Source organism: Glycine max, chromosome 16 (assembly GCF_000004515.6).
Source record: "Glycine max cultivar Williams 82 chromosome 16, Glycine_max_v4.0, whole genome shotgun sequence".
NCBI lineage: Eukaryota > Viridiplantae > Streptophyta > Magnoliopsida > Fabales > Fabaceae > Glycine > Glycine max.
In genome coordinates this window covers 533,066-546,680 of record NC_038252.2, presented here as the reverse complement: position 1 = coordinate 546,680, position 13,615 = coordinate 533,066, and the positions used below count along the sequence as shown (strand labels likewise).

The 13,615-nt window shown below is 32.8% G+C and overlaps 2 protein-coding genes across 3 annotated transcripts; one reads left to right on the top strand and one right to left on the bottom strand.

Annotated features, from left to right (window-relative positions):
- Positions 1–1,885: 1,885 nt before the first annotated feature.
- On the top strand, positions 1,886–3,770 carry LOC100305734 (uncharacterized). Of its 2 annotated transcripts, none has more exons than NM_001249036.2 (2): positions 1,886–2,183; positions 2,926–3,770. In NM_001249036.2, the coding sequence occupies exon 2, from the start codon at positions 2,961–2,963 to the stop codon at positions 3,303–3,305; it is 345 nt and encodes a 114-aa protein (NP_001235965.2). In that variant the 5' UTR covers positions 1,886–2,183; positions 2,926–2,960; the 3' UTR covers positions 3,306–3,770. The 2 variants fall into 2 exon arrangements, with proteins under 2 accessions (NP_001235965.2, XP_006598697.1); XM_006598634.4 differs by lacking the exon at positions 1,886–2,183 and adding an exon at positions 2,255–2,791 and having other exon boundaries at positions 2,926–3,616.
- Positions 3,771–6,389: 2,619 nt separating this feature from the next.
- On the bottom strand, positions 6,390–13,078 carry LOC100305672 (developmentally-regulated G-protein 2). Its single transcript, XM_003547617.5, has 12 exons — positions 12,930–13,078; positions 12,760–12,841; positions 12,493–12,560; positions 11,186–11,262; positions 10,768–10,948; positions 9,867–9,923; positions 9,124–9,198; positions 8,859–8,978; positions 7,552–7,722; positions 7,337–7,450; positions 7,023–7,193; positions 6,390–6,866 (listed from the first exon to the last, which is right to left on the bottom strand). Exons 2-12 carry the CDS (start codon positions 12,827–12,829, stop codon positions 6,771–6,773), a joined length of 1,200 nt encoding a protein of 399 aa, XP_003547665.1. The 5' UTR covers positions 12,830–12,841; positions 12,930–13,078; the 3' UTR covers positions 6,390–6,770.
- Between the last annotated feature and the right edge of the window lie 537 nt (positions 13,079–13,615).

Genomic DNA, 13,615 nt, shown 5'->3' with positions numbered 1-13,615 from the left:
CTTTCAAACCACGAGGAAAAGGAAAATGACAACATGTAGTATCATTATAATGTTGTCCACCTTATAAAAAAACACTTATCTTATTACTTAATATATTATATAGTATTTGTTTTAGACTCTGTTAAATATACCTAAGCTCACATAAATAAAGCATAAACGTTGACCTAATTTCATCAAGCCTAAGTATTTGATATAGCCTAAAGCATGGCTCGAGAATTTTCCTCCATGAACACAAGACTTCCAGGTGCGAAGCATGAGATAATGAACACAATTTGTTAATAATAAGCAATGCAAGTTAGAAGATTGGTCTCAGCGACACCTCACGCATCATCACACAAGAGACTCTACTTCACATCAATAAGAGCCTTATAAGTAAACATAACAAGACTAAGATTAACAACTCTACACACTTTATTTATTCCTACTGACATTGACTTAAACGTGTAGTTATCCTACTAGAGTTTGCTTGCAAGAGATCATATGATTTTCTCGAATTTGCTTTGAATATTCTTCGCCTTGAATTGATGCTAAAGAGTATTAAAAAGAAAAAAAAATAGTGTCGTTAATGGATACGACTCAAATTTTAAATAATATATCATCTTAAACTTCACTTTTTTTTAAAACAAAATATGAACACGAGTCAACAACGTCAAAGACAATCATTAGTGGATATTCTTAAATTATTTATTAATAAATAAAAATATATTTTTAAATAAAAGTAAAAAACTGTATTGTGTTAAAAAAAAAAAAAGTATTTCATATTTTTTCTGCTTTTAGTACAAAAATATAATGATTTTTTAAAGTAAAATTTATAAATATAATGATTAAATATTAATTTATGAGTTAATGTTTACCTTAAAATTAAAAAAACACGCATTATGAAAAATACCTTAAATATAGATATTTAAAGGTAGATCATGTAGAAAGTGCACCTGAACTGGGCCTTATTTAATAACCTAAATATCAGGGAAGCTAAAAGCCCAATGGGTGCTAAATCCTTATCCTACACATAGGATGCAATCTAACCGCCAGCGTTGTGCCATTTAGTTTCTCCGACGAAATTCCTACTAAGTGAGTATTATTTTTTTTAAAAAATACTCAATTTAGTCATTAATGTGATAAATCTGTATTAAAGTCCCAGTTGTGTGAGCAAAAATTTATTATATATAGTAAATTTATTAATTTTTGAAATAATTACTTTAAAACTTCCATAACATGATTTCTAATTCATTAGAGACGTGGAAGATTTTACTCTTGCTGTACATGCCAATTAAACTCAATATTCAAATGAATGTTGTTTAATAATTTTAGAAATTAAAGAAAAATTCTGATATTATTTTTTTAAGGAAGTAATATTCTGATAATTTAAAAAACTAATTTAATCGATTCTCATAATTTTAAAGACTAATACTACAAATACATTGGTTTAGTTCTAATAAATTCCATAAATTTCTAGGTTAACTGCATTAAATATTGAGATTTGAGAATGAAAAGTTTGTTTTCTGTAATAATTTTATTCAACTCAAGTGGAATTTTCTCATGATAGTATAGCTGTAAAAAAAATTAAAATTAAAAATCCCATAAGGCAAAACAAGATGTCAATTATATGTCTTAGAGTCTATCTTAATTGATTAAACACATGATTTATTGTAAATCTTGAAATTATTTTTTATTCTCATGGATAAAAAAAGACAGTAATTACATGTAAACAAGAACAGCAAGGTCAATGGAGATTTAACTTTAGTAGTTGAATTGATTACATGAGTTATTATAAACTCTCACCACTTCCATACCTACAAATAAAAAAATTAAAAAAAAAAAAGAAGAAGAACAAGGCATCTATGTTACATTACACATGTGTGGTGTTGGCATTGGGGTTCAGTGTGGGGCAACTTGCAAGACCAAACTTGTGTATGTCCTGCGCTGTTTGGTTTGTGCCCGCAACACACACACGCCGTGGTGTAAACGAGGTTTTAACGCTATCATATCATCTGTCCTCTTTCTTCTCTCTGGATTTTTCTCCATCATTTCAGGGCTTTCTTTCTTCTCTTTTGCCTCCCATATTCCATTCTCCTCAAAATATCTCTACATTTTCCTCTCTACCCCAACAAAATTCCAAAAATTTCCCCTCCTATCTCCTTTTCACGTCACTTACCACAACTGGGATGCTCCACTTTCTTAAGGTAAGATCACATTCCTGGGGTCTTCAAAAGTTTGCATCTTTTCGTTTCTGGGTCTGTCTCTTTCATCCTTCAATTGTGGTTAGTTTAATTTTAATTGCAGAATTGAATCAAACTTTTTTTTTTTTTTTTATGTGGGTTTGTGTTATTTTATTGGAAGGGAAGACTTATTGTGGTATTGCCTTGGCTTTTGGGATTCCCACTACTGTGGTTGTTAGGTGCTTGTTTTGTGTTGTGTTGTGTGTGTCGCTGTGTCCTGCTATGTACCATCTTGATTTCATTGGTAACAGTAAAAGGAAAAGGTTCTTTCTTGTGGAAATTAGAAAAGGGTCCTTTGCTTTAGGACAGTGAGGTGAGAGAGAAAAGTATGTGCTGATGATGTCTTTTGATTGGTCTCTGGAATCTTATGCAAACCCATCCTTTCCTTTTGCTTGCTTGCTTGGGAGATAGAGGAAAGAATAGGTAAAAGTATGTGTGTTGTTGATCATTGTGTTTTCCCAAAATTCCTGTTCCAACTGAGTCAACTTTTTCAATTGCTTTTCTCATCTGCAACAATCAGCTCGATTAAGCATCCTATTCCCTACTTGATTGTCTCTTTATATTTAAATTTTGTAAGAATTCTCACACTTTTGTCTCTTTCTTCTACTTCTTCTTCTTCTTCTTCTTCTTCTCCTTCTTCATATTGATCATGGTTTTTCAAGTGTTGGCTTTTCATTCACTTGCTATTGTTTGTTATTTTTTACAGGATTATTTGTTAACTGAGTCCTAAGTGTAATTGAGATGGACGGTGATATATTTGGAGAATTAGGCAATTCAACTCAAGTAGATAGCAGGCTTCTACAGGTATTTCAAAAGAGCTTATTGCAAGCTCAAGATATTTTGAATCAGAATCGGTTGCTGATCAATGAGATAAACCAAAACCATGAGTCCAAGATGCCTGATAATCTGAGTAGAAATGTGGGTTTGATTAGAGAGCTCAATAGCAATATCAGAAGGGTGGTTGATCTCTATGCTGATCTCTCTAATTCCTTTACCAAGTCCAGAGAAGCTTCTTCTGAAGGTGACTCCTCTGGGACTCTGAAGTCTGATGGAAAAGTCAACCAGAAGAGAATTAGATCCAGCTGATTTATTGAATTTGAGCTTTCGGGCACGCAATCAAGAAGTTTATTCTGAATCTGGAAGGAATTTGTTTGGTGAGACTGTGTAACTTCCTCCAAAGTTATTTTTGTGCCAAGTCTTCCATATTGGTGTTTATGTTTAGAGGGCCAGAGATTTAGTTAATCATCTGATCTATAAAAGTAGCTTCAATTTGAGGACTATACAATTGTGATTTTGTGTAACTATGTTTAAATTCATGAAATGGAGCATGTTCACGGACCATTTAGTCAAGTTTTCAAGCTTGACCTTCTTAGATCCAATTGATGTTTGGTGGTTAAGTTCTAGATAGTTATTCATTTGTTCTGCTTGTTTGATCATTTGATTGGTTGTTGTTAGTTGCTTCCCCTTTGGTTCTGTATTTGGATATTTGATGCCTGAGATCCAATAACTAATTTACTGCTTAATAAATGTCATCATATATTGCTGAACTTTTATTATAACTTCAAAATGATTTGCTTATTTGTTTTCCTCAGCTTCATGTCTATGAGGGGGAAGCAGGAACATGTTTCAATAATAATATTAATGAATAACAACTTTTTAAGATATTGTTCTTCATTATTTGTTTTGAGATGTTTGGTGGTGTGCAAAGAAAGCGACCATAGATTATTTACTCGATCCTGGTCACCAAACACGATTAGGACTAGTCTTTGTTCATAATCACATGAAATATTATTGGAGTTCTTTGATATGAATGAACACTTTTATTAGCTTTTGGGTGGGATAATAATATAATTGACATAATGGTTACAAAGAGAATACTAAAATAAGGAAAGGTGGCATTCTGCCGAACTATGAAAAAATAGCAATAATTGACTTCAAAGTCTTTATTTGGAGGCTCAGATGCTGAGCCATCCACACACATTTTTTTAAGATAAAGAGAGGGAGTTAAAGAAAGAAAAATAAAGAACTTTAGTGTAATTCAAACAAGAGTTTAATTATCTTTATTTTGACTTGTGTAGGTTTTGGTATTTATAGTCTTTTCTGGTGTCAGTCTGTGTTCTTTGTGGTTTAAGTATCAGTTTTTTTTTTATATATTATTATTATTATTATTATTGACTAAAATACCAACAATAGTTATAGGACCCGTGATTAAAGGAGGGCTTAGGTAATGTTTGATTCCCTTATCACTATTTTAAAACTGTTTTTGGAACAAATTTACATTATTCAGTAATCAATTTCTCATTCAAAATCCATTAATCTTTGAAAATGTTCCCAAATTTGAAAAAACAAAAATAATTAAAAGATTTTTTTTTTTAAATGTCTGGTTCAAGTATTTAGAGGACAAACTTTTTAAAAAATATGAGGAATCAAATGACACTAGTGTAATTTATATAAACTATTACAGTATTCAATAATTTTATCTCAATCTATTGAACTTTACTTTCTTGTAAATCATATCTAAAATAGTGTAATAGTTGGGGGTGTCATTTGATTCCACCCTAATATAACAAACACCTTTAAATGTAATAGAACAAACAAAGTAACAAACAAAAAAGTAAACAAATGAGGCCTAATGTTCATGATTAGGGAGTATTACGACATCAGTGTCCATGTTTAGTGATTATTACAAGCATCAATGGCTAATGGAGCTTCAATATGACAATTATAAATAATAGTGAGTGATGCAAACATTCACGGCCAAGGACATCATCAATGCCCATGATTAGTAGCTAATATAAACATTGAGGCTTGTGCGTAGTTAATTATTAATAATATCGTTAACCAATATGTTAAAATTTGAGCGGCTGACATAAAACTGAGAAGTTATTAAAAGAAAAAAATATTATTAATCAGTGGTGTTGGAACATTGTTAAAAAATCAAGAAGTTACAAAAGAAAAAAATATTTATTGTAAAAATTATAAGAGATCATAAAAAAAGTTATGAATAAAATTTTACAAATTCTAATAAAAAAATTATTTTATTTTTTTAACCAATGTCCTAAGTACCGGTTACTATTTGTTAAAAAACAAAAAATTCAGGAGCCGCCTCTCGTTGAAAGGAGAAATAATTGAAATGTACTCCCATTATCTTTTTTCCTTCAGTTTGTCCACTTTAATAAAAGAAACCAAGCGGATTAAAAAACAATACTTAATAAATATAACATTTGTATTAAAATTATGAGATATAATACATATATAAAAATTCATACCATAATTTATATATCACTTTTGTGTTTATCTCTCTTCATTATATCATTTATCACATCAATTTTTCTTTTTTTCTTTTTCTATCTTAAATTGTACAACTTGTATAATTTTTTTATAAATAATTTATATCAACTTATTTTTAACCTTCTAATATAACCTCTATTATTTTTTCTTTATTATTTATAATAGTTATGTAAAATATAAATTTTTATACTTCCACTATGGAAAATATTTAAAAGTTAAAAAAACATAATTAAAAAGATAAAAAATAAATCTTGTCTTGAAGTTTTAAAAAAGGTAAAATCATAATTAGGTTTTAATTACGCCTAATCTTTGAAAATAAGACTTCTAGTGTATATATATATATACACACACACACAACGACTTTTTAACACGACCGAACATTACCTTAATCTTTTAACCAAAATATATGAAAGCAATTCATGTAGTTGGAACTAGAAATTGTTGTCGGAACACTTGATTGATTTCGATTAAGTAGTAATATACTAAAAAACAAAAAAAATTTATCCCAAGAAAAAAAGTTATTGCTCTTATTGCCCGTGTGATTGTCCTATAATCTACTGTGAGGTCTTGGGACAAAGGATGTCAAATTGCAGTGGCACACACAATGCCATATATATCTTGTTTTATGGAAATTATTTGGTATAAGCAGCTTAGTGATAATGAATTTAACTAGTCGATAAGCATGATTCATGTTTTTTTGCTGGTTGAATTCATTATCACCAAGCTGCTTCAAAATTTGCTTGGTTCCAAAATGTAAAATCTACGTTGCACTAGGATTGAGGTCTCTTGGACAGGGATATCAAATACATGTATCTTTCCCAACTAACCAATTTCTAAATGTTGCACTAAATCCCTAAAGATATCTTAATTCATCATAAGTTTATCAATTGAGATCTTTTGGCTCAACTTTATTCAAGTTTTGCTAAGGGAGTAAATCCATTTTTCACCCTGAATTGGTCAAAATACACAAAATTTCAAGATGCAGTGCCCGTTTCCTTTACTTTCTGCTTCTCTTCAAGTCATAGATGCACACTTCATAATTGATAAAAACTATTATTTAAAAGAGGGGGAGGGGGTGTTACAACACTTGGGTGACAAAAAAATATAGGTGCCCCACTTAGTGCTCAGGAAGAACTTTCAATCCTATGTTGCATGAGCAATCAAGATAAGAACCTTTGCCTTTGGATGTATCATCACCTCCAGTCATTTTTTCCCATCCACCAGGCAAAAATCAATGATATCACAGGCAGTGTCATATAATTATGTCTTCAGTGGTGCCTTCTTCTCTCTGTCAGATATCCTAGCAGGAGCATTGGAATGTGATTTAAATCGTCCCCTTCCTCCCTCTTCCTTTTCCTGAAGAATACACACACATACACACATATATATCACATTCAATCTCTAAAGATCAGAGATACAAAGGTGTTCAGCAAGCAGCAAGTACAGAACGGAAAGTTTGATGTATTAATCAGTCAGAGAACAGAAAACAAGATGAAGGGTTGCTTTCCTGACCTTTTTCTTAACAATCTGAACCACATCTTCGTCACGAAGATTATGACTAAGACCACAATGTTGTGGGTAGTGCCTTGCACTAATACCCCAGACCAGAACATACTTCACATCCTTCACCAAACTTCTGTGTATATGGTTGCAGAAGTCTTCTACAGTACAGCCACCTCTATCCTACAACAATTTTTGCCAGAGAAAGTGATATCTCTATATGATGGATTAGAAGATTAAAAACAAAAGGATCCAAAGATTTTCAAAATAGTTAAATAGAATAAGGGACACTAGTTCATAGTGAGCATAATGTTAATGCAACATACAGCAGAAAGAACCACAGGATCGCCAAAATCGGGCTGCTGGCCTTGTGGTTTTGTGTAAACTCTAACCAGACCCATTTCATCCCACATCCTTGCAAGCAGTCTGTCTAAGTTCAGCTGTTTACAAACATGCAAAAAAAGGGTGAGAAAGGAAAAACAGAATTGCTAAAACCTAATAGTATCTCTTTCTTCTTCAGACAGTGAAAATGTTAACCTACCTTCAAATTGCAGCTAATGACAACAGAATTTGGTTGGCGGGCTAATCTGTCCACATCATCAATACCAATAACATCTATCTTGTTGTAGACATATACACACTTCATGTATTTCCGGTTTCCTTCAATGACATCTATGAGATCATCCACTGTGGCATCCTCACGGAAAAGGATCTGCAAGTAAAATTGTCAGCTAACTCCTTTGACATAGGTTGGTAACAGATATTCAATTATACTATAGTAAATGTAGTAATGGAAATTACAAAGTTAATCAAGATGATGCGGTTCCGTTACAGATAAAAGCCAGTTATATAATGACTAGCCTAGACAGTCCAAGCTCTGCTTTTCATAATCACAGTTTTCATTAACATGAAACTTCATTTCTACTTGGAAAGACAGTAACTTAAAGGAACAAGTGATATCAAGGATTAAAATTTGCAAATATCGATTCACTCAGTTAAATAGTTTCACTTGTGTAAAAACAGGACCAAGGTTACCAGAGAAGCCTCAGATAAAGTAAGTCACAAAATATAAACAAATTGCAGAAGAAAATGAAGTCACAAATAAGGAGTTCATTAATATTTTCAGGCAGCAAATGCAAAGTAGCTTTTTGTTTATACCATGTATGCTAAGAGTTTTTCATTCTTCAAACATCATTAAGAATGGAAATGCTGCATATTTCCTCTTTTATTCATGGACAAATATGTTCTCTTTCCAGAAAGAGAACAATGACTGATTGAATGATTGACTATAGCAAATAAAAAAACTTAGGAATATTAAACTAACTGTTAGAACTATAAAATCATTCTCTGCTCTTTGCCTGAAGTTTTAGCTTTTAGAAGTGTTAGTCTTTGACCTTGTATTAAAGCCTCTATGATGCAGCAATTAGGACTTAGGAGTATGATCTTTGTTGCTCCTGTTCTTTATAGTTTTTAATAGAACTATATTTCAACACAAGTGAGCCAGCGGATTCGTGCATACCCTGTGCCCAAAAGGCTACGTGAAACAGCAAATTAGAGATATAAATTCATTCACAGACCACTAGCAAACAGTTTAAGGTTTTGAGAGTTGGCCTTTCACAGTTGTAGTCTGTACAACCATACTACCATAGTATATGGTAAACAAAGCACGCTGACATCACCAATCATCCAAGCGTCACAATTTACTACACTTGCTCTGCCCCTTTTAAACAAACTATGGCAGTAACCCAACAGTAAAAATGCAAATTTAACATTTATTTGTGAACTACAACTGTATGATTATAATATTCTACAATTGCAATTGACATTACTTTACAGTTTGATATATACCTCTGCATTGTGAATTTTGTACTCGTGCAGAATCTGATAACAAAGCTTCTCATCCACATGAGTCAAAGGCAAAGTGCTGTTGAATGAAATGCCCCCTGTCTTTTTCTTTTTAAAATATATCTGCCAAGAAATATAAAGCTCCATATTAATGAGAAAATAATGACAGAAATATATAAGTCCAACTCAGACCATTATGCTATACATAAAATATATGCTTCATGTAATATACTAAAAAATAATGGGGCAGTGGGGGGCACAATCTTACCTGAGGTGGTCTCTTGTTTAACCGCAAACCCACAGCTTCCAGCTCTTTGGTCAATATTTGCCTATGACCCTCACTCTGACACGTTGAAAAAAAGGTCATGGCAAGAAAATTGAGAGTTTGCAATTCACATTCATATAAATACTTTTATAATTTATCTAAACAGTGTAACTCTGAAGCAATTTCAAATGTAACATTGATTGAGAAAATGGATCACAGAATAGTGAGCAGACACACAAGAGTTGTGATATGCTAGCATTATTCTTTGCATGGAAGGAGACCTGTTAAAGAAATGAAAAGAAAAGAAGAATAGGAAAATATGCAGAACTCACATTTATTTATTATTAAAAGTAAGAAACATTATTCATTAATATAATTAATATCTTGTGTAATAGGAATATAGGATAAAAGAATTATGCAAGTGAATTTATATGTAGAAAGAAAAAATTAAAAGTACCAGTGCCAGTGCCAGTGAGCAAAATTGCAAAATGAAAAGGCAACTACTTTAGTTCTTGGGCCTGTTTGGAGGGTGCCTTTAATAATAATATTTAACGAGTCAACACAATCTTGGCTACTTGTTATCCCTAGTTAGAATAGTAATTTACTGCAGTGACCAACATATCATTTCATCAACTAGCAATACTAACAACATAAAGAGTGAAAGACTAACATATCATTTATCAACTAGCAATAGTAACAACATAAAGAGTGAAAAACAGCTTTAGAAAATGTAAAATTGCACTTACTTTGGAAGCATCAAGAACCATCAATACTATGTCAGAAGATTTAGCAACAGCAATAACCTGAGAAAACACTCAAAACAAAAATCCTGCATTGTTAATGATAAGGAAGCCATGCTTTCCAAACAATTACTGAAAAGAACAAAGCATCATTTAGAATTTGAGCTTAGGGCCTGACTCAACCCAAAAAACCGGCTTATAAAGTGAGGACTACTCAAACCTTATAAGCGTTATTTAGGCCATATCTATAGTTGATGTGGGATATCAACCACCTAAGGACAAACATCCCGGTGGCTGGCATTATATGACACTTCACTCAACCTTTCTAGTCAGCCCCTCCTAGTAGTCCTATTTGAGACACTGGCAACCAATTCTGAAAGGCCACAATAAAGGTGAGCAAGAGAGCCCGCAACTAAGGTGGCTTTCCAACACACCCAAGGCATAGGCTTGGAGCGTGGCAATGCAGGTGGGCCAACAATGGATTTAGGATAGGTTTTGATATCCTCTTAAAATTTGGGATTTGTGTCTAATTCAACCCCACAAAACTGCCTTGTAAGGTGAGGACCACCTAAACCTTGTAAGCGCTATTTAGGCCATATCTCCAATGTGGGATCTCAACCATCTAAGAGCTAACATCTCATGGCTGCACTCTATGAAGCTTCACTCAGACTTTTTAGTAAGCTCCTACAAAGGTATCCTTTCTCTGAGACACTGTCAACCAATTCTAATTGGCCACAATTAAGGTGAGCTAGAGGTAACTGTAATCACATTCTGCTCAGTAAACACTAGACACCTCTGTTTTCAGTATTAGTAAATATAACAGCACTATTTTCAAATTGATTATCAATTAAAAGAAAAAATAAAGCACTATCCTTGGGATGATAGAAATAAGCAATTTTAGTTTTACCTGTCTTCCACGTCCCTTGCCTTCAGAAGCACCTTCAATAATTCCAGGAAGATCAAGTAACTGAATTTTAGTATCATTATAGTGTATAATCCCAGGAATACAGGTCAAAGTTGTAAACTCATAAGATGCAGCTTCAGAATGTGTGCCCGTTAACATTGTCAAAAGAGTAGACTTCCCCACACTGAAACAATGAAAAGGGAAAATATGGAAAGGGTTAATAGTTTAACTATATCCCAAATAAAATATAGGCAGACACCAAAAACAAGTACACACATACACAACATATTTACAATCATTCAAGGAAATATAGCCCAATGCAACAGTAATCAATTTAGATAATTTAGATAATGTAACAACTAGTAAATTAAATACATCAGTTATCAAAATTAATGGGAAAGAGTCATTTTTTAAGACAGACCTTGGAAATCCAATCAGTGCAACACGTCCATGACCAAATTTTGTAACTTCAAATCCTTCTCCACCTCCACTAGAACCCTATTACAGAAATTGATAACAAGTTAGTATACCACACTCTATAAAAATAAAAAATGTGTACAGAAGAATAGCAAGCTGTGGCAGACAAAAAATCGAGAAACCTGGGTATGTTAAAATAAATTAAGAATCTGTAAAAGATTCACTAACTAACCAGATTTCAAGTACAATAGTTATAAGAATTTGTCAGGACAAAGAGGATTACAAAACAAGAATAAGAAGTTCTCCTAAAGCAAAAAAAAGGAAAAACATAAAAAAAACAAACTGAAGGAAACAAAAAAAGAAACAGATCAATTGAGTAAATTGATAAGAAAAAATCCACTGAAAATTGTTGTGCTAAGCTACCATGTAGATAGAAGTCAAGAAGGCAGTTGTACTACTAAAAAATTAAGGGGAAGGAGTTTTAGATAAAAGAATCCAGCATCACACTCCATCTATAAACAGTAAACACCATATTCCGTAACCCAACAAAAACAGAACATTGCTATGAGATTTTATTCTTGTTCTTCCTACAGATGCCTTCAAAATGAATAAATAGAAATTGATACAAGAATTCCAGAATTCAGACAAATCCATCACTTCTTAATTCAAAAGAATTCCAAGACCAGGGAAACCAAGACCATAGACAGAGGAAAGCCACCAATTGCCTCAGGCTTGGCATTTGTCATTGCTCTCTTCTAAGCATGTATGCTAATGAAGAGGTGACAGGAGCATAAATTCTTCAGTAGCTCAAACAACAATACAACTAAAACAAAAAAAAGTTTGGGGTCTGAGTATCAGTCTGGCAAAGGACAAAATACCGTCAATGCAAAAAGTTAGACAAGGCATATTCTCCTTTCCTAATCTACAAATATTAAAACAGAACTCACACTCTACAGAAAAGTAAAACATCTACTGGACTACTACTAAAATGTATGAAATCATTCTCGTAGTCTTGAATTGTGAACTGAATCATGTGAAGAGCCAAAACATCTTGGGTGCAGTGGTTGATGCAACCCACATTAGGCTGTGATTGTGGACCAAAACCAAGCCTTAACTGCAACTACAATTAAAAGCCTTTTGTTTGCACATGCAATCTGGTTTCTCATTCTTTGCAAAAGGATAAGTGCCATTCAATAATCAGTTAAGAGAATACAAACATATAACAAAAGCTTGCATCAATCATCACAAGAGATCGAGAAATAGCAAACTTAGAATAACAATATGATATAAACAGTATAAATAGCAGCATACTTTTGGAGGCTCCAATAATTGTGTCCTCAGTTTTGCTATTTTTGCCTTGAGCTGCCCGAGATGATACTCTGCACAGTACCCATATTCAAATTCAAATGCATTAAATTATCAAAGACATAGAAGATAAACCCGAAACCAAAATTAGACCATAAGGCCAAATAATTATTTAAAAAAAAGTGAGAAAAAATAAACATGCAACGAAAAAAATCACTTTTTGAGGGAATTCCATGGTTAATAGAATGAAAACAGATGGCAGTGAATGAGTACCTGTGGCTTTGTTTTTCTGGGTCCGAGCCATCTCGGCTTCAATTTCTTTGATCTTTTCAATGATACCCATTTTGATTTTCCGCTGTAACCAGCAAAAGGGTAATCAGCTAAGCTAAAGCAGAAGAATCAAAGAAGAGACAGAAAAAACAAGCTACGATCTTAGCTCTCACCGGAAAACACACACAACAACAAACACGGTGTCAAAAACGCAGAGGGACAGAGAGAGACAGAAAGAGAGAAGAGTAGTAGGTTTGAGAAGAGAATATTGGAGTATTATTAATTCAGGCCCAGATTTAACTGTTCCGCTTATTGCTATTCGCACTACCTTTTTTTTTAAATGGTAGTGAAAATATGAAACTGCCCCCCATCCCATCCCTTCCCTTCCCCATCTGCCCAACCCCTTCTTCTCACCCCCACCCTCTCTCTCACTCATTCTCTCATTTTCTTCCTTCCATCCAATTCCCTTCTCTCCCACTCCCTCTCATTTTCTCATTCTTTTCCAAGTCCCTCCTCCCTTCATTTCTTATTCTCAGGTATGTTTTTTTATACACAATAGAAGTGTGATTTTATTATGTTTAGGATTTAGAAACACACTACAATCGTATTTTTTATTGTATTTCTAAACCCAAAATACAATAAAATTGTATTTTCATTGTGATTTTTTTATCTCAAAAATCAACTCAATGGAAATACAGTTCCCTTGTATTATTCATCAATTTTTCAAGAAAGTTATCTAATTTGTTGTTTAGTTTAATTGTTTAATTAATATTCCTACTTTTTTTTTCCAAATGGCTTGCACGAAACATACCACTTTTGTCTTAGATGTTGAGTTTTAGAGGCGACATGTCATTGCATT